The 23,072-nt window shown below is 37.6% G+C and overlaps 1 protein-coding gene across 1 annotated transcript in view; it reads left to right on the top strand.

Moving 5' to 3' along the window:
* FRK (fyn related Src family tyrosine kinase) overlaps window positions 1–23,072 on the top strand; it is a 107,945-nt gene that overhangs the window by 67,159 nt on the left and 17,714 nt on the right. The window contains exons 3-4 of the mRNA XM_001925792.5: window positions 18,254–18,417; window positions 20,499–20,667. Coding sequence (XP_001925827.2) covers window positions 18,254–18,417; window positions 20,499–20,667 — 333 coding nt within the window. The remainder of the gene's footprint in view (window positions 1–18,253; window positions 18,418–20,498; window positions 20,668–23,072) is intronic.

Here is a 23,072-nt window from a genome sequence, read left to right as displayed (position 1 = left end):
AAATCTTCCTTGGGAAATGTCTATTCAGGTCGTTTGCCCATTTTTCAATTGGGTTGTTGGCTTTTTTGCTGTTGAGTTGTATAAGTTGTTTGTATATTTTAGAGATGAAGCCCTTGTCAGTTGCATCATTTGAAACTATTTTCTCCCATTCCGTAAGTTGTCTTTTTTTTTTTTTTTTTAATGGTTTCCTTTGCTGTGCAAAAGCTTGTTAGTTTGATTAGGTCCCACTGGCTTATTTTTGCTTTTATTTCTGATGCTTTGGGAGTCTGACCTGAGAAAACATTTGTAAGATCGATATCAGAGAATGTGTTGTCTATGTTCTCTTCCAGGAGTTTGATGGTGTCTTGTCTTACATTTAAGTCTTTAAGCCATTTTGAGTTTATTTTTGTGCATGGTGTGAGGGTGTGTTCCAGTTTCATTGATTTACATGTAGCTGTCCAGTTTTCCCAGTACTACATGCTGAAAAGACTGTCTTTTTCCCTATTTTATGTCCTTGCCTCCTTTGTTGAAGATTAATTGACCATAGGTGTCTGGGTTTATTTCTGGGTTCTCTATTCTGTTCCATTGGTGTGTATGTCTGTTTTGGTACCAGTACCACATTGTCTTGATGACTGTGGCTCTGTAATATTGCCTGAAATATGGAAGAGTTATGCCTCCTACTTGTTTTTTTTGTTCCTCAGGTTTGCTTTGGCAATTCTGGCTCTTTTGTGGTTCCATATAAATTTTTGGATTGTTTGTTCTAGTTCTGTGAAAAATGTCATGGGTAATTTGACAGGGATTGCATTGAATCTGTAGATTGCTTTGGAGGTATGACCATTTTTACAATACTAATTTTTCCAACCCAGGGGCATAGAATATCTTTCCATTTCTTTTAATCCTCTTTAATTTCCTTGATTAATATTTTATACTTCTCAGCATATAAGCCTTTCACCTCCTTGGTGAGGTGTATTCCCAGGTATTTGATTTTTTGGGATGCAATTTTAAAAGGTATTGTATTTTTGTACTCCTTTTCTAATATTTCATTGTTAGTATACAGAAATGCAGCTGATTTCTGTTAATCTTGTATTCTGCTACCTTGCTGAATTTGTTGATCAGTTTATAGGGTTTTCTATATATAGTATCATGTCATCTGTGCACAGTGACACTTTTGCCTCTTCTCTTCCTGTTTGGATGCCTTTTATTTCTTGTTTGTCTGACTGCTGTGGCTAGGACTTCCAATACCACACTGAATAAAAGTGGTGAGCATAGCCATCCTTGTCTTGTTCCAGATTTTAGTGGGAAGGCTTTCAGCTTTTCTCCATTGAGTATTATATTTGCTGTGGGTTTTTCATAAATGGCTTTGATTATGTTAAGATATGTTCCCTCTATATCCATTTTGTTAAGAGTTTTTTCATGAATGGATGTTCGAAAGGCAGTTCATTTCATTAGAAAGTCTTTCTTGTGTTTAGGAGGTGAGCCATTTTATTTGAATATTCATTGTTTCATTTGTGAATGTGTTTATTTTCTTCTGTGAAGGTTTTTACACTGCTGAAGCCCTATAAAAGAAAGCCAAGCATAAAAGAGACAAATCTATGAAAAGGAACCAAGAAATGGATCTTGCTGAGCCTCTAATGGAGATCATTATCACAGTTTAAAAATCGGTTCAGCCAGGGGTTCTTCGACAGGGAGGGAAGGGAACCACGTCATGCTTCTCGCTGGGTTATGTACGACAAGATGCATTATGATTGTAAGTGCTAAGTTCAAAGAGAAATGAGTTCGTGGGGATCTTTATATAAAGAATACCAAGTATCATAATAGACAGTGTCTTGAGCGATATGTGTGGACATTGTCTTAAGTGGTTAATTCTTATATTTTCTCTCTAAAGAAGTGGGAAGCATTATATATATGCTTTTAATTTCACTAGACCTTTATTACAGTTGGTTGGGAAAAACAGAGTCAGTCAAATACTCACAGATCTGCCAGTCTAACACAGCTATTATCATGTTGGCAAATATAATCATCTTAGCCCTGATGCAATTACGGTTTTTACAAGGAAACTCGGCTGGGTTCCTTCAGCAGGAAAGGGCTCCATGACATGTGAATGACTGGATGTGTTCTCATGTCTGCAATTATACTATTCTCTTAATTTTGTACTTTACCTATTTCGCTAAATGCCTTATATATTTTTTCTTGTTACTACATAATTTTTATGATGATTTTTTTAATTCTCAATTTTCAGATTTGCTACAATTTAACAGTCATCAAATGCTGTAAAAAGGCTGCAGTGAACATCCTTATCCATCTCCCTTTTCCTGTTTCAGATAATGAAGTGTTTAGTTTCCCATACCATTGCTTTTATTGAACTTCATGTTGGAAACAGGCCCACATTCATGAACATAATAAGAACCAGCCCTTTGCAATATCTTGGTGCATTTCCTATTAAGAATGTGGCCAAAAAAAAAAAAAAAAAAAGTGTTCTTCGTGGCTCAGCAGTGAACGAACCTTACTAGAATCCATGAGGATGTGGGTTTGATCCCTGGCCTCGCTCAGTGGATTAAGGATCCAGCATTGCCATGAGTTGCAGTGTAGGTCTCAGATGCCACTCAAATCCAGAGTTGCTTTGGCTGTGGTGTAGGCCAACAGATGTAGCTCTGATTCAACCTCAAGCCTGGGAAACTCCATATGCTGTGAGTGTGGTGCTAAAATAGCAAAAAAGAAATGTGCCAGTGAGATCCTGCTGTATAGCACAGGGAACTATATCTAGTCCCTAGTGATGGAATCTGATAGGGGATAATGTGAGAAAAAGAATGTATATATATATGTGTATGATTGGGTCACTTTGCTGCACAGCAGAAATTGACAGAACATTATAAATCAACTATAATAAAAAAAACTTACCAAAAAAGAAGAATGTGGCCAGTGATATTGCTGATTACATTTTCTGTTTTTCTTTATGAGGACCTATACGAGAAATTTCTCTCCTGTTTCTTTACCAGGAATAGTTGTGTGGGTGTTTTTTTTTTTTTTTTTTTTTTGGAACAATTTATTAATCTTTTCTTCAGGGAATCAGGTAACTAAATGAGTTTGCTTCATGGTTGTGAGCTGCCAAAAAAGGCAGAGCCAAATCTCTGGCTCTCATCTTGCAAACATGGAATGGGATCTAAAGAACACCTTATATAAGATACAGCAGCCTTGTTCCTACAGTCATCATCTTTCCCTTTCTTTTTTATCCTATTCCCTTCATCCACTTATCTTAAATATTATTTTATTTTGATGATTTATGCAAGCCTTTGGATCCTTCTGTAACAAAACAGAGCTATCACTAAATAAAGCTTGTAAATACTTGGAACTTTTCCTTAGGGTAAGTTGTGAAATGGAGAAGCACTGGCTTTCATGTCACATTAAAACTTAATCCAGTGAAATCAAGATAATAGAATCCACGGATGTAAGCTCCTGGTGATTTATTGCAGGTATAATACTGAATGAGAGTTACAGTCCTGAGAGGAATAAAGAGTCAAGTTGGATCCCAGGGTGTTTCTCTTCAATATCAGATGCAGCAAACCCTATTTTCTTTCTTTCTTTTTTTAATTTATTTTTTTCTTCCTTTTATGGTTGCACCTGTGGCATGTGGAAGTTCCTGGGCTAGGAGTCGAATAGGAGCTGCAGCTGAGTCCTACACCACAGCCACAGCAGTGCCAGATCTGAGCCACATCTGTGACCTGTGCCAAAGCTTGTGGCAATGCTGGATCCTTAACCCACTGAGTGAGGCCAGGGATTGCACCTACATCCTCACGGACACTATGTTGGGTTCTTAACCCACTGAGCCACAAAAGGAACTCCGTGAATGCTATTTTCATGTCAAATTGTGGTGGATGCTTTTCAATTAAATTATCTGACAAAGCATTGAATGTTACAATTGTGTATTAATTTAAAGTGATGCTAATTTTCATGAAATATCATGAATAAACAGCTAAACTGACATTTTATCATGAAAACTGAAGAGCGATAAATAGGGGATTGGCCTGTTTTTATAAGGATCTTGAGGATAAGACCAACAGTTTTCTCAAAACTATTCTAAGTATTTCAATGGATATATAGTTCAAGCTCATGATCTCCATGCTATATAATATGGCAGAGATGGTTGATATTTTGCATGTCAAGATTATTGATTATCTTGTCTTTGACAATAAAATTACTTCTGCTGCTCTCTCTCCTGGACCAGTAAAAATCCTTAAAGATCTCAGAATATGAGAGCTCTCTGATGTATCCTCCAATAGTTTTTTAGTAAGTTTTTGAGTCACCTAATGTAGACATTCTCTTAGTCTTTTCTTAATCCAGCAGTTTAATAGTCACACTCACTGGCTGATGTCCACAGCCCACCGAATATGCCTGGCAGGAAGGCAGGTGTCCGTAGGGACCCACTAGTTGAGTCTTACGTATGAAATGAGTCAATTCTATTTGCTCTTTTTGGTTTTAGTGGATTTTTATTTTTTTTACCAGAAAAGGGGAGAACAATTCTTCTACATGACACACTTTAATATTTTGAGACAGGTGTACTTTCTCCTTTCAAAACTACTCATACTGGAATCCTCTTGCTGCAGGGTAACATGGATGTGTGTTTTGGATTCTATTTTAATGAGGGATACATTATAATAACTTATTCAATGTTATATTCTTACTGGTGTAGAACTGTCTCATCATGATTTCTGAAGCAATGGTATAGAGGGCATTCTCATGCATATCTTTATAACAGTTTTGAAAAATACAAACAAAGCTTCTATAGAGAAACCAAATAAACAGTTGTTTACATGTGTAGGAGTTCTCTCACACAGAATTAATATCAATTTCTTCACGTAATATGTGTGTTAGCCACTATATTAGGTAGCTGTGATTGTGCAAAGAGTGGAAAATGTTCATTTGGAAGTGGCTCTCCTTTGTTGACAATGCCATTTGTTACAATACTGATATTCTAATACAGTACTTACACATTGCACGTTTAGAAATATCTATCATCCTTTGTGAATAATGTGTGAATAATGACACTCAAACTATCCCTATGGGAGTATATAGATAAGACCATCATTCTCATTTTCTAGATAAGGAAACTGAAATGAAATTCCTTGCCGAAGGTCAGAGAACAAATCACTGGCAGAATAAGATTAGCGCAGTGAGTTCTTGATTTTCAATCCTTTGCTCAATCATCTCAGTCATATTGTTTTACTCAGTATGGGAATAGATTATTATCAGTCAGTGGGAATAAGGCTGTGCCTGGATGATCCCAGAAGACCAGCTAAAAAATGAAAATCTGCTCAATCAACCATTTGTTTATCTATAAAATGTCACAGTCCTCATCAGACTGATATTTTTCACTGAGCCTAATAGGTTGTCTACATGTCTTGTAGACCCAGCCTCTAACTGAATGTTCATATTGGTTCTAAAATTAACTTTTGGAGGTTCTTGGACTTCATAGTTATTTAATGTGCTCTGAAGAGTGAGCCATGTAGTAAACTGGGAGGAGGGGGAACTCTTTGAAAGTGCTTTTCAATGAAAGCTCACTCCTTTGGGCAGTGAAAGACAAACCGTTTTCTATCATGAGAGACTATAAAATAAGATCTCACCATTAGGAGGAAGCTGGGCTTCTGTGTCTGCCACCAGCTACTCCTAAATGCATTTGGGCCAGGCATCTAGGATAGAAATCATCAGACTCCATCTACATGGCATGGATACCTACGGAATCGGTTACCCTGGATATGAAGGTGGCCACAAAATCAGGTGACCAGTGCTGTGGTCCTTATAGAAGGTCAGGGGCAGAGATGGTTGAATTCTTTCAATGTTCAACAAACCTTTATTGGACTCTCCATACATGCTTACCTACATCTCTGCAATATATCCTAATTCTTGGACATGTTCTGGGAGACAAATTAGTTGACAGGTAAAACATTTTCTTCTAGGTCAAACAATATAAACAAGAGTCAAGACATAAACTCAGGATGCCTGGCCTTTTAGTAGTTCAATTCATTCAGTCATGATGCCACTGAGTTTGTTGATGGATGATTCCATTGTATTTTACAGTTAGCGTTATATATTTTGTAGTTGAATTACTAAAATGCTTAACTAATCTCATCCCCTAGTAGTTCCCATTAAGGATGGCACAAGCATAATCATTCACTTATAGTCTGTAAAATTTGGATAGGTTTAGTTCAATGATAAAGATCGCAGTGAACCAAAAAAGGAATAGAAAATTCATTTCCCCTTAGTTCTGAGACTTCTTGAATTCAGCCTTTAGGAGGAATAACAATTTGCAAATGTGTGGACTCACTACCAACAAATTAAAATCACTTAAAAAAAACCAGATATATATTTTGGATTAGATTAGTCAGGAATACAGTATCAAAAGTGCCTTCATCCTGCCAACAATATATTGAATTTCCTTTTTGTGATCTAATTTTAAAATTACATATATCTGTCAGTCTTGGCCAGACTGGAAACTCGAATGAACTACATATAAATATCTATGAGGCCAGTCAGATGTGGAGTAGTTATTGCTGTGTTATTTTGCAAAAATCAAGAAATTAGAAGTTCCCATCATGGCTCAGTGGTAGTGAACCTGGCTAGTATCCATGAGGACATGGGTTTAATCCCTGGCCTCCCTCAGTGGGTTAAAGATCTGATGTTGCTGTGAGTTGTGATGTCGGTTGCAGACACGGCTTGGATCCTACATGGCTGTGGCTGTGGTGTAGGCTGGCAGCTACAGCTTGGATTCGACCCCTAGCCTGGGAACTTCCATATGCCTTGAGTGCGATCCTGAAAAGACATAAATAAATAAATAAATAAATAAATAAATAAATAAAAATAAATAAATAAAATTCCAGTGTTCCTACTGTGGCACAACAGGATCTGCTGCATCTCTGCAGTGCCAGGATGCAGTTTCTATCTCAGGTTTTGTCCCTGGCCTGGCACAGAGGGTTGAAGGATCCGGCATTGCCACAGATGGGGTGTAGGTCACAACTGTGGCTCAGATCTGATCCCTGGCCTGGCAATGACCAAAAAAGTAAAAGTAATAATAATAAAAAATAAAAATAAAATTCTAGGGAAGTCTTGACTTGAAAGTATTTGTTTAATTACCTATTTAATATTGCAGCAGACATTTCAGAAACATATTTCACTTCAAATCCAAGAGTTAGTGACAGCATTTGTACATCGAGCAGATATTTTAGCTTTTACTCGTGTGTCCAGCACTGAATAGGTATTCATTAGAGGCAGCAGGGTCCTTGTCCTTCACACAGCCTCCTCTGTGAGATAAATACCATCACAATTAAACTGGGTGATGTGAGAGAAAGGAACTGGGGAGAGGACTTATAGTAGGGTGACTGGGGAAGGCTGGTTCTGAGGATTTAAACTGAGACCTGAAGAGGGGTTGGCTACTTGAAAATTCGTAGAAAAAGCATTCAAGTGGTGTTCAAGGCTCCGAGATGAGAATTGCTTAAATTCTGTGAGAGACCTGCAAAAAGAAATGAGAGTGCAAAGAGAGAAAGCAAAAGGCATTAGAAATGTTTGAGCATTATGGTGGAAATATTTGTAATTTTGGAGTTATTTTTAAATTTTCTTGTCTTTTTGTCCTTTCTAGGGCGCTCCTGCGGCATATGGAGGTTCCCAGGCTAGGGGTTGAATTGGAGCTACAGCTGCCGGACTATGCCATAGTCACAGCAACGCTGGGTCCTTAACCCACTGAGCAAGACCAGGGATTGAACCCGCAACCTCATGGTTCCTAGTCGGATTCGTTAACCACTGCGCCATGATGGGAACTCTGGAATTTTGGAGATTTTTAAAAGCCTGCTCTTTTATTTTAATGATGAGGAAACGAGCCCAGTGGCATTGCCATGTTTTAGTCACATACTAGTTAAATTGTAACCTGGGTCTCCTATCTCCCTGTCTATTGAACAAAATTATTTTTATTGTGCCTGACAGCTCTAGATGTATTGAAAGTATTGGTTTTTACAGTTGAGAGTTTAAACCTTTATGTACAGATAGTTGGCAAACATTTATTTAGGCTTTCTTTCAAATCAATAGCAGTTGCCAGAGCCATAGAAAATATTGGGATTTGCATCCCTTATTAAGAAAATCACAGTGAGTATTTTAACCCTGTCATCTATTGACTTTAGCATCTAGCTTAGAAATCTTCAGGTCTTTTGTGGTTCATTAAAAAGAAATTCCCAGGTTTAATTTTCATGTAGTTCACCTCAGCTTGGAACCAGATATGGTCCATCTTGATTAAAAAAGGAAAATTTTTTTATTGCTTCCCATCATTTCCAATTATAGACCTATTGGCTTGTTGGACATCTCAGCAAGTTATAAATTGCAGTTATAATTTATACTTAGCTACCTTTCTACTTCTAATATTTTTATTACTTTGTGGAGAAATGAATTGGGTTAAATGAATTGTTTGCAGCGAAATGAATTGTTTACAGCTCTCTTTGATTTTTTTGTTAGCCTTTTAATCCATATATAAGAATCTGTTATGAGCTTAGCTCTATAGCCTAATAAAACCCCTCTATTTGGTGATGATTATATGAGGCAATTGATAAGAGTTATAGTCAGTGGGCATGGTAATTTGGCAGAAGGGAGAGTACTAGGATGTGTTCCAGAAACTCAAAACATTGTAATTTTAAAATCTTATATGACTTTTGAAGGAGCTAAATCTATTTCCTCTCTGCATTTTAGTATAAAGAACTGAAGGTGAAATATTTTTCTGTATGCAGATAATGTTTTTTCAGCTTTATTGAAGTATAATTGACAAATAAAATGAAAAGATATTTAAAATGCACAACATGATGATCTGAAATATATACATTGTGAAAGGATTTCCTCTCCCCACATCAAGTTAACATATGTATCACCTCACATCTTTACATCCTTTTTTGGTGAGAACACGTAAGCTTTACTCTCTTAGTAAATGTTATTGATAGAATACAGTGTTAGCAACTATGGTAACCATTTATACACTAGATGCTCAGACCTTATTCATCTTCTAGCTGAAATTTTGAAACCCTTTTACCAGTTTCTCCCTATTCCCATTACCCTTGCCCCACCCCAGCCCCTGGCAAGCATTTTTCTACTGTTTCTGTGGGTTCAATTAAAAAAAGATTCACAAATAAGTGATACTACTATACAGTATTTGTCTTCCTCTGTCTGTCTTATTTGGCTTAGTGCAGTGTCTTCCAGGTTCATCCATGTTGTTGCCAATAATAGGATTTCCTTCTTTTTAAGGGCTGAATAATACTTTTTTCTCTTTTTCTGTTTCTCTCTCTCTCTCCATATATCCATATGTATATATCTATATATAGATTTTGTTTTCTTTGGTTATGTACCCAGAAGTGGGATTGCTGTAGAAGTAGTTCTATTTTGAGGAACCTCCATACTGTTTTCCACAGCAGCTGCACCAGTTACACTCTCACCAGCAGTATATCAGGGGTTCCTTTTCTTCTCTTTGTTGCCAGCATTTGTTATTTCTTGTCTTTTTTGGTAAGAGCCATCCTATCCACTGTGTGGTAATATCTCATTGTGGTTTTGATTTGCATTTTCCTCATGATTAAAAATGTTGAGCACCTTTTCATGTGCTGGCCCTTTATAGGTCTTTTTGGAAAAAAAAACCTATTCAGTTCCTCTGCCAATTTTTTAATTGGGTTATTTGCTTCCCTGCTGTTGAGTTGTATGAATTATTTGCGTGTTTTTGATGTTAACCCTTACCAGTTATGTGGTTTTCAAATATTTTCTCCAATTATATATGCTGCCTTTGACTTTTGTTGCTAGTTTCCTTTGCTGCAGAAGTGTTTTAATTTGGTGTAGTACCACCTGTTTATTTTTTGTTTTGCTGCCTTTGCTTTTGGTATCAAATCAAAAAAATCATTGCCAAGACAGTTTTCCCGCTATGTTTTCTTCTAGTTTTATGGTTTCAGGTTTTACATTCAAGTCTTTTAATTCATTTTGAGCTAATTTTTATGAGTGGTATATGATAGTGGTCTGGTTTCATTGTTTTGCATGTGGCTGTCTAGTTTTCTTAACACCATTTATTGAAGAGGCTATCCTTTTCCCATTTATTTTTTTGGCTTCTTTGTCATAAGTTAATTAACTGTATATGTATGCATTTATTTCTGGGCTCTCAATTTTGCTTTATTGACCTTTGTGTGTTTTTATGCAAGTACCACACAGTTTTGATTGCTATAGCTCTGCAACATAGTTGAAACCAGGAAGTGTGATGCCTCAAGCTTTGTTATTCTTTCTCAAAATTGCTTTGAGATTTGGGGTCTCTTTTGGCTCCATATGGATTTTAGAATTATTTGTTTTATTTCTTTTTTGTTTGTTTTTGTTTTTTGTTTTTGTAATTTTATTTTTATTTTTTTTTACAGAATAAAATACATATATTTAAACACAATTACATTCACATAGATTATTATATCATGGATCTTAAGAAACAGATTAAGTGACTCCCTCTGGATAAGTGGAATGGAAAATATGCTGAGACAAATAGGAAATTTATTCTATACTTTATCCCATTTTGTATGGCTTTCATCTTTACTATTTAGTATTATCTATTACATTTCAATTTTTCTTTAAAATTAGCATTATATTAAAATTGTGTATATTATGCAACTGAAATTTATAAAGAAGAAAGCCTTATATACCATTAACTATTTTATACAGCATAATAAAAAGAATAACTTGACTGGTAAGAATAACAAAAATAATACACCCTCTGCAAATAAGTAAAATATAAAATGCATAAATTGGTTAAAAAACAGTGTAACTATATAAATATGTCCTCACAATTTGTTACATCTTGTTGATTCTTCAGTATAGGCATTACACCATTCTAGGTGATGTGATAAACAAGACATTATAACCTTACATTGTACCATGGAGAGAAATGGTTATTAATAATACAATTGTAGAACTGTATTATTTAATTGTACAGTTATGTTATTTAATTATAATTATCATAAATACTTTGATGGAGAGGAAATCAGAATCAGATGTAAGAAGACTTCAGCATTCCAAGAATGATGTCAAATGACCCCCTTCATGGTGGATTATGCACTTATTTACTATGAGTGCATATATTTCTTCTCCAGAGATTCCTTGTTTGTGTATCAATTGTAGATTTTTGGCTTGTGGTTATTCTGAAGTTTTGATAGAAGAGTCTATATGTATATGAGATTGTTTTAAGTTTTTATTCTCTTAATTGCAAGTTCATCTCCAGTCCTGCATTTGTACCACCTCTTCTCATGATTTCTGATTTTGGTGGTATAATTGTGCATGGATGATTTTGTATCTTTACTGTATATATACCTTTACTGGTGAGCCTTGTCATTTGTGGAATTTTTGTTTCCTGTTGCTGTCTTTTCTTTTCTGCCTAAAGAAGTTCCTTTAGTATTTGTTGTAAGGCTGGTTTAGTGTTGCTGAATTCTCTCAGCTTTTTCTTATCTGTGAGGGTTTTGATTTCCCCTTCAAATATGAATGAGAGCCTTGCTGGGTAAAGTAAGCTTGATTGGAGGTTTTCCCCTTTCATCACGTTAAGTATATCATGCCACTCCCTTCTGGCTGCAGTTTCTGCTGAAAAATCTGCTGATAACCTTATTGGGGTTCCCTTGTATGTTACTTGATTCTTTTCCCTAGCTAGCTTTCAAGATTTTCTCTTTGTCTTTAATTTTGGTCAGTTTGATTAATATGTGCCTCGGTGTATTCCTTCTTGGGTTTATTTTATATGGTACTTGTTGTGCTTCCTGGATTTGAGTGAGTGGTTCCTTTGCCATGTTAGGGACGTTTTCAGCTATTATCTCTTGGAATATTTTTTCTGTCCCCTTCTCTCTCTCTTCTCCTTCTGGCACCCCTGTAATATGGATGTTGGTGGCGTTTAATGTTGTCCCAGAGTTCTCTGAGACTCTCTTCATTTGTCTTCAATCTTTTTTCTCTTTTCTGTTCTGCACCCGTAATTTCTACTAATCTGTTCTCCACCTCGCTTATTCGTTCTTCTGCCTCCTGTATTCTGCTGTTGGCTGCTTCTAGTGAATTTTTTATTTCAGTTATTGTATTTTGCATCTCTTCTTGTTTAAGTTTTATACCTTATATCTCTTTGCTCAGTGTTTCCTGTAAGTTATCCATCTTTGCCTCCAGTTTATTTCCAATGTCTTACATCATCTTCAGCATCAACAGTCTAAAGTCTTTTTCCTGGAGGCTGAGAATCTCCTCATTGCTTAGCTGATTTTCTGGGATTTTGTCTCTCTCCCTCATCTGAGTTATAGTTCTCTGTCTTTTCATTTTTATAGTTTTTTTTTGTGTGGTGACCGTTTTACAGATAATAGAGTTGTAGCCTCTCTTACTTCTGGTGTCTGCCCCCCTTGTGGCTGAAGTTGGTAGAGGCGCTTGCTGTAGGCTTCCTGATGGGAGGGGCTGATGCCTGCCCACTGGTAGGTGGAGCTAATTCTAATCCCTCTGGTGGATGGGGCTTTGTCTCTGGATGGATTAGAGGCAGCTGTGTGCCTGGGGTGTCTTTAGGCAGCCTGTTTACTGATGGGCAGTGCTATGATCCCACCTGGATTGTGGTTTGCCCTGGGGCTTCTCAGCACTGACTGATGGGTGGGGCCAGATTTTCCCAAAATGGCCACCTCCAGAAAGGCAGCTGCTGAATATTCCCAAGAGCTTTGCCTTCAGAGTCCCTCCCTCACAACAAGCCACATTCACCCCTGTTTTCCCAGCATGTCCTCCAAGAACTGCAGTCAGGTTTGACCCAGATTCCTATGGAGACCTCACTCTGCCCTGGGACCCAGTGCCCATGAAAGTCTGTGTGTGCCTTTTAAGAATGGGGTCTCTGTTTCTCCCAGTCCCATGGAGCTCCTGTGCACAAGTCCTACTGGCCTTCAATGCCAGATGCTCCAGGGGCTCTTTCTCCCAGTGCCAGATCCCTGCATGTGAGGGTTTGATATAGGGCTGAGAATGCTCACTCATGTAGGTGAGTCTCTGTGAACCAGTTAGTTTTCAGTCTGTGGAGCTTCCCACCTGGGAGGTAAGGGGTTGTTTATATTGCAAAATCACCCCTCCTACCTCTTGATGTGGCCTTCTCTTTTTCTTCTGGAGTAGGGTATCTTTTTTAAGGTTTTCGGTCCATTTGGGTGGAGATTGCTCAGTCTTTAGTTGTGAATTTTGTTGTTTTTAGGAGAGAATTTGAGCTCCAGTCCTTCTATTCCACCATCTTAATCCTTTTCCAATTATTTGTTTTATTTTTATAAAAAAATGTCATTGGACTTTTGACAGCATTTCTTTGAATCCATATCTGATCATTTTTGGGTAGTATGGACATTTTAATAATATTAATTTTTCTAATCCTTTAACATGGAATATCTTTCTATTTATGTGTCTTTTTCAATTTTCTTCAGACATTTACAGTTTTTAGTGCACAGGTCTTTCACCTCCTTTGTTAAATTTATTCCTAAGTATTTTGTTCTTGATGCTATTGTAAATGGTACTGCTTTTCTTTTTGTCTTTTTAGGGTTGCTCCTGTGGCATATGGAGGTTCTCATTCTACCAGTTGAATGGGTGCTATAGCCACTGGCCTATGCCGCAGCCACAGCAACATGAGAGCTGAGCCACATCTGTGACCCACACCACAGCTCATGGCAATGTTGGATCCTTAATCCACTGAATGATAACAGGGATCAAACCTGAAAACTCATGGATAATAGATTTGTTTCCACTGAGCCACGATGGGAACTCTGTGGTACTGCTTTCTTAATTTCTCTTTTTGATAGTTTGTTGTTGGTGAACAGAAATACAGCTAATTTTTTTTGTATTAATTTTGTATCCTGCAACTTTATTGGATTTATTTACTAGTTCTTTTTTTTTAATGGCTTCTTTAGGGTTTTCTATATATAATATCAACAAATGATGGACTTTATTGTCATGAACTAGAGGTGTCTTATTAGATAACTGGATCTACAATCTGAAAACTCTGGTTATAAGGAACTTTATATTCACAAGTTTCCAAGTTTGAACACAGGCAGTACCACCTGCTTGCTTTTATGAATTATCAAATGAGCCTGCTAATACCTACCTCATATAACTATTTCATGAGGATAAAAATATATAATGTAATATAGTGATTAGCATAGTACTTAATAAATGTGAATACAGTAGAATGTTAAATGTAATATTTGACTAAAGCCATGAAGTTACAACAGAAGTAAAATTCCATACTCAGTGTTTACCCAAACTTGGGTGGAACCCCAAACTTAGTGAGAAGGAGGTTTAGGAAGGCTCCTTTGAGAATTTGTTCTCTGCTGTCTGTGGTTGGGAGGGTAGAACTGTGGTGTCTGATTCAGGCTAAGAAGGCTAAAAGAGCCTGTAGCAGTAGGACATCAAATTCATACAAGAATGTGTGAATATTATCTCAGAACTGTAAGTGGAGCCCTTCTGTTGACAAAAGTGCTAAAGGGTCATAGACAAATGATCTAGAAGATTTGCGGGTTCTGCTCAAGACAGGTTCTTCCAGAATTTGGGTGGAGTCCTGTAGAGGAGAGAGAACTGCCAAATAAACAGAAGCTGAGAAACAGCTAGGTGTAGGCAGCCTAGGATGCACCTGTACCTGCACCTTAGGAAGTACAGTGAGTGGTCCTCCAGAGAGAGGAAAGCTCCAAAGGGCCTGCACAAGAGAAGCAACTTGATGTTGGCCAAGCTGAGATTTTAAAGCTAACTTTGGTGCTGGTCCCACCAAGATATTCCCCATCCTTTATTCCCCTCCTGTCTTTGCTGTTGTCCTGATACTCAGAATCTGGCTGGCAAGAGGAAAGGGAAGAAGCAAGTCTAGGCAGAGGAACAGAGGAAGCCAGCCACACCCACTTTTCCCACTGCTTCCTTCAGCCTGAAGCAGGCCTGAGCTGTGGAAGGTGAGATCTGACATTAACTCAAGGAGTAGAGTATTTGGATTAATATCTTGGATTGGGCATTCAAAGTTTGAGTTCAGACTGTTTGTGATCTTAAATAGGACTGTCTCTTGCCTAAAAGTGAGCAGAAAAGCTTTGCTGGAACTTTCCTCTAGGAGCATGCTATCCTTACTGAATGCTATTTAAAGAGCACTGGGAGGAAAACAAAAGTGTTATTACATTATTAGTCTGGTGTATTGGTTATATTATTGCTGCTGCTGCTATAATAGAAATGCTATCTTCCAATTCAGTACTGCACACTCAAGTCTCCATTTTTTTGGTTAGTCCTCTGTATTTTTCTGGCTTATCACAAGTAACCCTATACCCGAAGTCAACCCACTCAGTTATGTAAGAGGACATTTTGTAACCAGGTTTCTTACAACACTCAACAGAGAATCATTTTGCCTAAGGTTAATGTTATATGAATACTTTAGGAGAAATTTCAATATTCAGTGTGAGAATTGGTAGCGTTTACCCTAATAACTTTACAGACTGATATAATTCGGCACGTGCTATAATGTAGCACCTTGGGGACTTGATCTTCTATTTGTCCCCATGAACTGGAGCAAATAAACATGTTTTCACATCCTCTTTTTTTTTTTTTTTTTTTTTTTGGCTTTTTAGGGCTGCACCCACAGCATATGGAGGTACCCAGGCTAGGGATTGAATTAGAGGTGTAGCCGCTGGCGTACACCACAGCCATAGCAACATGGGATCCGAGCCTTGTCTGCAACCTACACCACAGCTCATGGCAACACTAGATCCTTAACCCACTGAGCAAGGCCAGATATTGAACCTGCATCCTCATGGATGCTAGTCAGATTCGTTTCCACTGAGCCATTATGGAACTTCCCTCACATCCTTTTAAAGTGATGTATGACACATAATAAAAGTACACAATTCATAAGAGTTTAGTTTGATGATCATTCACAAAGTGAATACCAGTCAAGAAATAGAATATTACCAATATACCATTCTGACTCCTAATGTCAATAGTTTTGCTTGTTTTGAAGTAACGGAACTATATTTTTGTGCTCTGAGGTTCACTCATTTTATATGCATATTTATAGTTTGTTTTTTACAAATCTGTATAGTATTTCACTGGACAAATATACAGTAATTTATTAGTCAATTTTACAATTGCTGGACACGGGTCATTTTTATAAATAATGCCACTGAAAGCATTCTTATACATGTGTTTTGGTGAATATATTATGCATTTTGTTGATTATATACTTTAGAGTGGAATTACTATATTATAGCATGACTGTGTTCAACTTTAGTAGGTCATAACTGTTTTCAAAGTGACTGTAAAAATTGTACTTCTGTCAACTGTGCGTGAGAGTTCCAGTTACTCTCTTTCCTTAACATTTGATATTGTCTGTCTTTTGTTTGTTTTGTTTCATTTTAGCTTGCCATTGGCATGCCCTCAGTCAGTATCCACGCTTGGATTCAGATGTTTTCTACTCAACTGTCTTTCCTTTCATGAGAGCGTAGTTACACTTTGATTACTGAAGCCTAGGAGATTTCTACATTTAGCAAGGAATTCAGAATATCTATATTTGGGTACATGCTGCTCAGTACTTTTCAATGACTTTACTAAGCTAAATTATGGGTTATGAGGAGCTCCTGCTGTGGTGCAATGGGATGGGCAGTGTCTTTGGAGTGCTGGGATGCGGGTTTGATCCCTGGCTCTGTACATGGATTAAGGATCTGGCATTGCTACAGCTGCAGTTTAGTTTGTGGCTGCAGCTCAGATATAATCCCTGGCTTGGGAGCGCCATATGCCCTGGGGTGGCCAAAAAAAAAAAAAAAGAAAAGACTGGGTTATTCAGTGCATTAGTCAGTATTTTGAACACAGGTGCAAAAAACCTTATTCGAACTAGTTTAAGCAAAAAAGGTAATTAGGGAGTTCCTGTTGTGGCGTAGCAGAAATGAATCTGACTAGTATCTATGAAGATCCAGGTTCCATCCCTGGCCTCACTCAGTGGATTGGGGATTCTGCATTGCCATGAGCTGTGGTATAGGTGGCAGATACGGCTCAGATCCCATGTTGCTGTGGCTGTGGTATAGGTCAGCAGCTTCAGCTCCATTTCGACCCCTAGCCTGGGAACTTCCATATACTGCGGGTGTGGCCCTAAAAAAAAAAAATAAAAGTAATTAATTCATTCTTATAGCTAAAAAGCCAGGCTTGGCTGGGTCCAGGGGCTAAGCTTCACTTTCCATGTTAAGTCTCTGCTTTTCACCAAGCTGCCTCTCTTTTGGCAAGTTCTATCTTTGCCTGGGGTCAAGGATTTTGCTAGTAGCTCCAAACTCCCACCAATTAAACAAAAACCAAACAAAAAAACCAAAACAATAATGACAACAACAACAACAGACCCTTGCTGTCTTTCTGGAGCTCTCTAAGGCAAGTCTTAGAATTGAGCCTTCTTGGCTTTGATTGTGCCTTCTTCAACTCAGAGCTGGCACCAGGTTACTCTTGACCACCTACTCTTAGGGGACCAGTGATTATCTGAGGAAAATTGAGTGCCATCACCAGAAGGGACAACAATGTCACGTAAAAGCAACAAAATATCCATCACATATCAGATAACTTGAAAAGGGTATACAGTCTGTTTATTCTTCTAGATGCTACAGGACTTGCACTTGGATTAAGTAATACTGCTGGGAAGTTGCATACCTGGACAGCATGGTTTGGGGCTCTGTAAAATTGCTTTTATTGCACTGTGGTCAACCTGCATCAAGAGACAATATAATGAACCACCCTGTAGAAGTACTTATATTATTTCTAGGATAGTACTGAGAACACTGTTTATTTTATTTCAGTGTCTGTTTTATAGAATTTCATGGGAGGAAGATTCTCCTTAGTCTCTATACCAGAAAGAACTGTTTCTAAACATCTTTTGAACATCTATGTTTCTATGTTTCTAAACATCTTATGAACACTATGATTTCTGAAACTGTTTCCTCTTTACATGCTAGAGTTATGGAGGCAATTTTATAGCTTGTTTTAAACAAATATACTTAATCTCAAGGCATAGGTTTTTGTTTGTTTTCTTTTTAGGACCAACCTCACTCTTTTATTTTTGTCTTATATTTCCTTTAAATTATGATTTCCCTGTTCTTTTCCATTTTTATTCTGCTACATGTCTTTTGTGAGTGAAATCTTTTCTGAAACAAGGTCGAGAAATAAATAGAATTTGTTAAAATTTTATCCCATGTACTGAAGCTGTCATCACAAATAATGTAATGTGCCTTGCTTTGGCAAGAACTTTATTAACAGAACTTATTTTGGGTTCCAGTTTTACACGAAGGGATTGTGAAACACTACAGAATCAGAAGACTGGATGAAGGGGGTTTTTTTCTCACCCGGAGAAGAACCTTTTCAACATTGAATGAGTTCGTGAGTCACTACAGCAGGACAAGTGATGGCCTGTGTGTTAAGCTGGGAAAACCATGCTTAAAGGTGAAATAATTTCAAGCTGTGTTCCTTTATTTTTGTAGTTTACTTTTTTCCCCTCAGATATCAGAGTTATTTGTCATGTGGCATGTCAGTTCAGAAAAAAAGGTGATTGAATACCTAAGGTGTGGACAGGCAAACTATAGCCCATGAGCCAATACTGCCTCATGCTTATTTTTTTAAATAAGTTTTGTTGAAATGGAGACATGCTTATTCATTTACAAATTGTCTTTGCCTTTTTTGCTTTAATAGCAGAAACAGAGGCTGTATGGCCCACAAAACCTAAAATATTTACTATCTCATCTTTTTTTTAAGATTTTTCTCTCTCTCTCTCTCTTTTTTTTTTTTTTTTTTTTTTTTTTTTTTTTTTAATGGCAGATGGCACATGGAAGTTCCCAGGCCAGGGATGGAACCCTTGCCTCTGCAGCAACACGAGCCACTACCGTTGGATTCTTAACCCACTGCACCACAGTAAGAATTCCTACTAATTCATTCTTTTCAGAAGTTTGCCAAGTCCCTATCTCAAGCAATCACTGAAAGCAGAAAATGTTTATTCTTTGCCCTAAGAAACTAATCTGATATCCTGCTATTGGAGTGTTTCATGATATGGCTGGTGGAGGCAGAGAAGTGCCAGAATATGATCTATGTTCAAGAATATGAACATGAAATGACCAACCTCCTTATCTGGTTGAATTGTCTGCATATAGATATTCAATGTTCTAACACTTTGTTTGGCCTGGCCTGTTTGATGGAAGTGATAATGTTTATAGAATTTATCTATATCTGACATTAAATTCGGTTGTTTACATATTTTACCTAAGTATGTTTAAGGTTAGGTATTGGTCACATACTTTAGAGGGGCAAGCCTTCAGCTCTTCATCAGAGTTTAGGTCTCCTGTACCTTGGTGGTATAGCCAACCTTGTGGTTTATACATGGATGATTGGTGAAAGCTTCCTGGTGATGCCTGATTAGAATTATATGGACAAGTAGAAGCTGAAGAATTTTGTCCAAAATGTAGGGAATTTGAGTTATATCCTGCCAAGTTGAATACACAATTTTTGTATTAAGGATGTCCATCTTAGCTGGTACAGGAATGACTTCACAAGAGGATCTAAGCTTAAGCTAAGAAAAAGCTCACATGTTTTAAAAAATTCTTAGTTTAACAAATATTGTGGAATGTTATGGGGAAAAGAGTTTATAAAGCATAGGTGACCTTCTGTGCACTCAAGATGCTGATGGCAACTTGGGACAATAAGCTACATTTTTCATGGCAGATGGCAAACTAGACTATGAACTCTAGGAAAGCAGAGGCTTTGCCTGCTTTGTTTACAGAATAGAACCTAGTTGATGCTTGAAAAATATTTATATATTAAATGAGTAAATGAATGGACAAATAAGTAAATGAAAATTTGAATTTATGAGAAATTTTGTGATACATACGGTAAATGCTGAAGGCCAAAAAGTTGGGGAAATAATTGTGGATGGGATGGACCTTCCACTTGGCCTTGAAACTTGATTTAGGAAGGCAAAGAGAAAGAGAGAACATCCACTGGTTGGGTGGGAGGGAGGTATTTGAGTGTGAGACAGAGGGACAGTAAGGTGGCTGACTTAGCAATATTTGGGTGGACATCAACTGAAGAGGTAACAATACAGATACTACCACAATTGCCTTCCATCTTGAAGTAATTGGAATAATATTTACAACATTCTTTTTTTGTCTTTTTTTTTTTTTTTTTGGGCTGCACCACCCACGGCATATGGAGGTTACCAAACTAGGGGTTGAATTGGAGCTGGAGCCGCCAGCCTATGCCACAGCCACAGCAACATGGGATCTGAGTTGCATCTGTGGCCTACACCACAGCTCACAGCAATGCCAGATCCTTAACCCACTGAGCAAGGCCAGGGATTGAACCAGCGTCCTCATGGATGCTAGTCAGATTCGTTTCTGCTGAGCCACGACAGAACTCCCAACATTTTGTTTTAAAAATGGTCTCTTTTAAAAAGTATTTAGATTTTCAACCATCCCCCTCCCCAAATCGTTATATCACTTTTTTCTTACCGGCATTTTAATTATTCTGTGAAACAGATACAAGTCCCGGCTACCATTGATCTGTCATATAAAACTGCGGATCAGTGGGAGATCGACCGCAACTCCATACAACTTCTGAAGCGATTAGGATCTGGTCAGTTCGGAGAAGTGTGGGAAGGCCTATGGAACAATACCACTCCAGTAGCCGTAAAAACATTAAAACCAGGTACGAAAATGAGAATGGCAATGGTTAAATGGCATAGGTTGATTTTTATTTTTTTTTCTTTGCTTTTTTTAGGGCTGCACCTTGGCATATGGAAGTTCCCAGGCTAGGGATTGAATCAGAGCTACAGTTGTTGGTCTACACCACAGCCACAGCAACGCAGGATCAGCACTGTGTCTGTGATTACGCCACAGCTCACGGCAATGCTGGATCCTTAACCCACTGAGTGGGGCCAGGAATTGAACCTGCATCCTCATGGATACTAGTCAGGTCCTTAACCTGCTGAGCCACAGTAGGAACTAGATGTTGCTTCTTAGAGTTAGGATTCATCCCTCCAGTGTACCTCTTTCCTTTCATCTCCAGCCTTAGGTAAAAATTACTAACTTTACTGAAAATACTTTAAAAAATCTGCGGAACCTTGGAGCTGTTCAGGGAATGACTATTTTATTAAACACTAATTGTGTGTGGTTTAAAGGTAAAATGGTCTCTGGAGAAGACTTCATCTTTGAAAATGGTGGGGCTATTTTTTTCTTCCATTTAATTTTCCCTGTAGTGGAAATGAAAACTATGCTAAAATCTTTATTTATTCAGCCAGGCCTTATGCCTTCCATTTTAAAGGTAGGGTAAGAGAATTTAGAAAGATTAAGTAGCTTTCTTAAGATTTACTAGTCATATGATCTTGAACAAAGTTTTAAACAACTCCAAACTTCAGTTTTACCCCTTGCAAAGTCGAGAAGGGTTATTATGAAGATTAAATTATTTTATTAGTGAAAATGCTTGGCATAATGTCTGATTCATAGTAAGTAACTAATAAAAATGAAAATAAATATTGTTATTATTATTATATTACTGTTATAAAGTCAGTAAATGGCAAAGTTAGACTTCGAACTCACATTGCATCACGCCCCAAGGAGGTGACTTTATAAAAAAGTGCATTACTGCAGTAGCCTCATATCTATTTCTAATACATAGTAGCCAGAGGCTAGAATATTGTTCTCTGGAGGACCTCCATTGTTTACCTAGTCCTGTATTCATAGAGGTTTAGAAAGCCTCGTGGTGGCAGAACTTGAGCATCTAGTGCTACTTGTTAGCAGTCTCAGGTAGTACCATGGTTCCCAAACCATGGACCAAGGCACATTGGGGCATCACAATAAATTCATAGAGGTGAGGCTTATATTTAAAAGTTTTGAGGTAAATATCTTGAATACTGTACAGACTGCCATACAGTAAGATGATTTTCAGTTTTATCATTTGACCACGTTACATTCCTTTTGCTGACATCATGTCTTTGTGAAGCTGGGTTTCTGTTGGTTGTTTTGATCAACACAGGGTCCACACCAAAATCAGTGTGGAACAGGTGATGTGGGTGGCAGTGTCCTGCTTCCAAGACTTGAAATATTGTGCGGTGCCCAGTAATTACATTTATCGCAGTAGTAAGTAATTGCAGTTAAGAATGAATTACAAAATATCTTTTCTTTCATTTTACTTGTATTACTTTCCAAAATGGATGTTCTTCATTAGGACACAACGACTTCATTTGCTTGGATTTAACCAGGTAATCAATGGAACGGTTACGTATTCATTTCAGCCCGGGGCATTGTGAAAAAAGTTCCTGGGACAGTGGGGTGCCCTGAGCCGAGAAGTTGGGGACCTTCTGGTGTTAAGTGCATAAGTTTGGTATAAGATAAACCCTGGTCCAAATTTGGTTATGCCCTCTGTGACTTTGGACAAGTTATTAAACTTTTTGAATCTCCTCATCTGGAAGTAAGAATTATACTAGTTGCGACTTCATGGTATTTTATGAGGACAGATCGAGTCAATGTATGTAAAACATAGGCACTGGGTTCTTAATAAATGTTAGTTTCAATGGGGCTGCAGACAGGTGAGCACTGAAGTGAAGCTTTGCTCCTGCGGGAGTCCAATCTCCACGTGAAACAACGAGAAGCCCTTTTAAGTGTCCAGATGCCACACAAATCCTCCAGATGATGATGATCTAGTCCAGCACCTGAGATTTTCACTGTTACTGCATATATATGATTTCAAATCCTAATCTTGTTGACAACTGAGACTAAATTTTATTGTCCAATCTCATCTTTTTTTTTTTTCAAAAAAGGAACTGCTAGCTATCCATCCTAACATTGTTCTCTAAGGAGGGCCTCTTGGAGGTCAAAAGAGACCAAAAATCAAATTTCTCATATTAAAAAAAAAGCACCACAATAGTTTTCTCTGCAACAGGAATAATTATTATTGATTTACAGTGTAATAGCAGCAAACAGCTTTGGTGATTGCTTAAATGTCTTCACTTCACTGGGGCCATTAATCAATCTTCTCAGCTATTTATTGCTTAGCAGGCTACCACGCAATAAAGACGAGCTTGAAATCAACTCCCACAGTAGCTTTGACAGGCA

The sequence above is a fragment of the Sus scrofa genome, chromosome 1 (genome assembly GCF_000003025.6).
Source record: "Sus scrofa isolate TJ Tabasco breed Duroc chromosome 1, Sscrofa11.1, whole genome shotgun sequence".
Classification (NCBI taxonomy): domain Eukaryota; kingdom Metazoa; phylum Chordata; class Mammalia; order Artiodactyla; family Suidae; genus Sus; species Sus scrofa.
The sequence above is the reverse complement of the archived record's forward strand: the minus strand, read 5'-3'. Positions and strand labels throughout refer to the sequence as shown.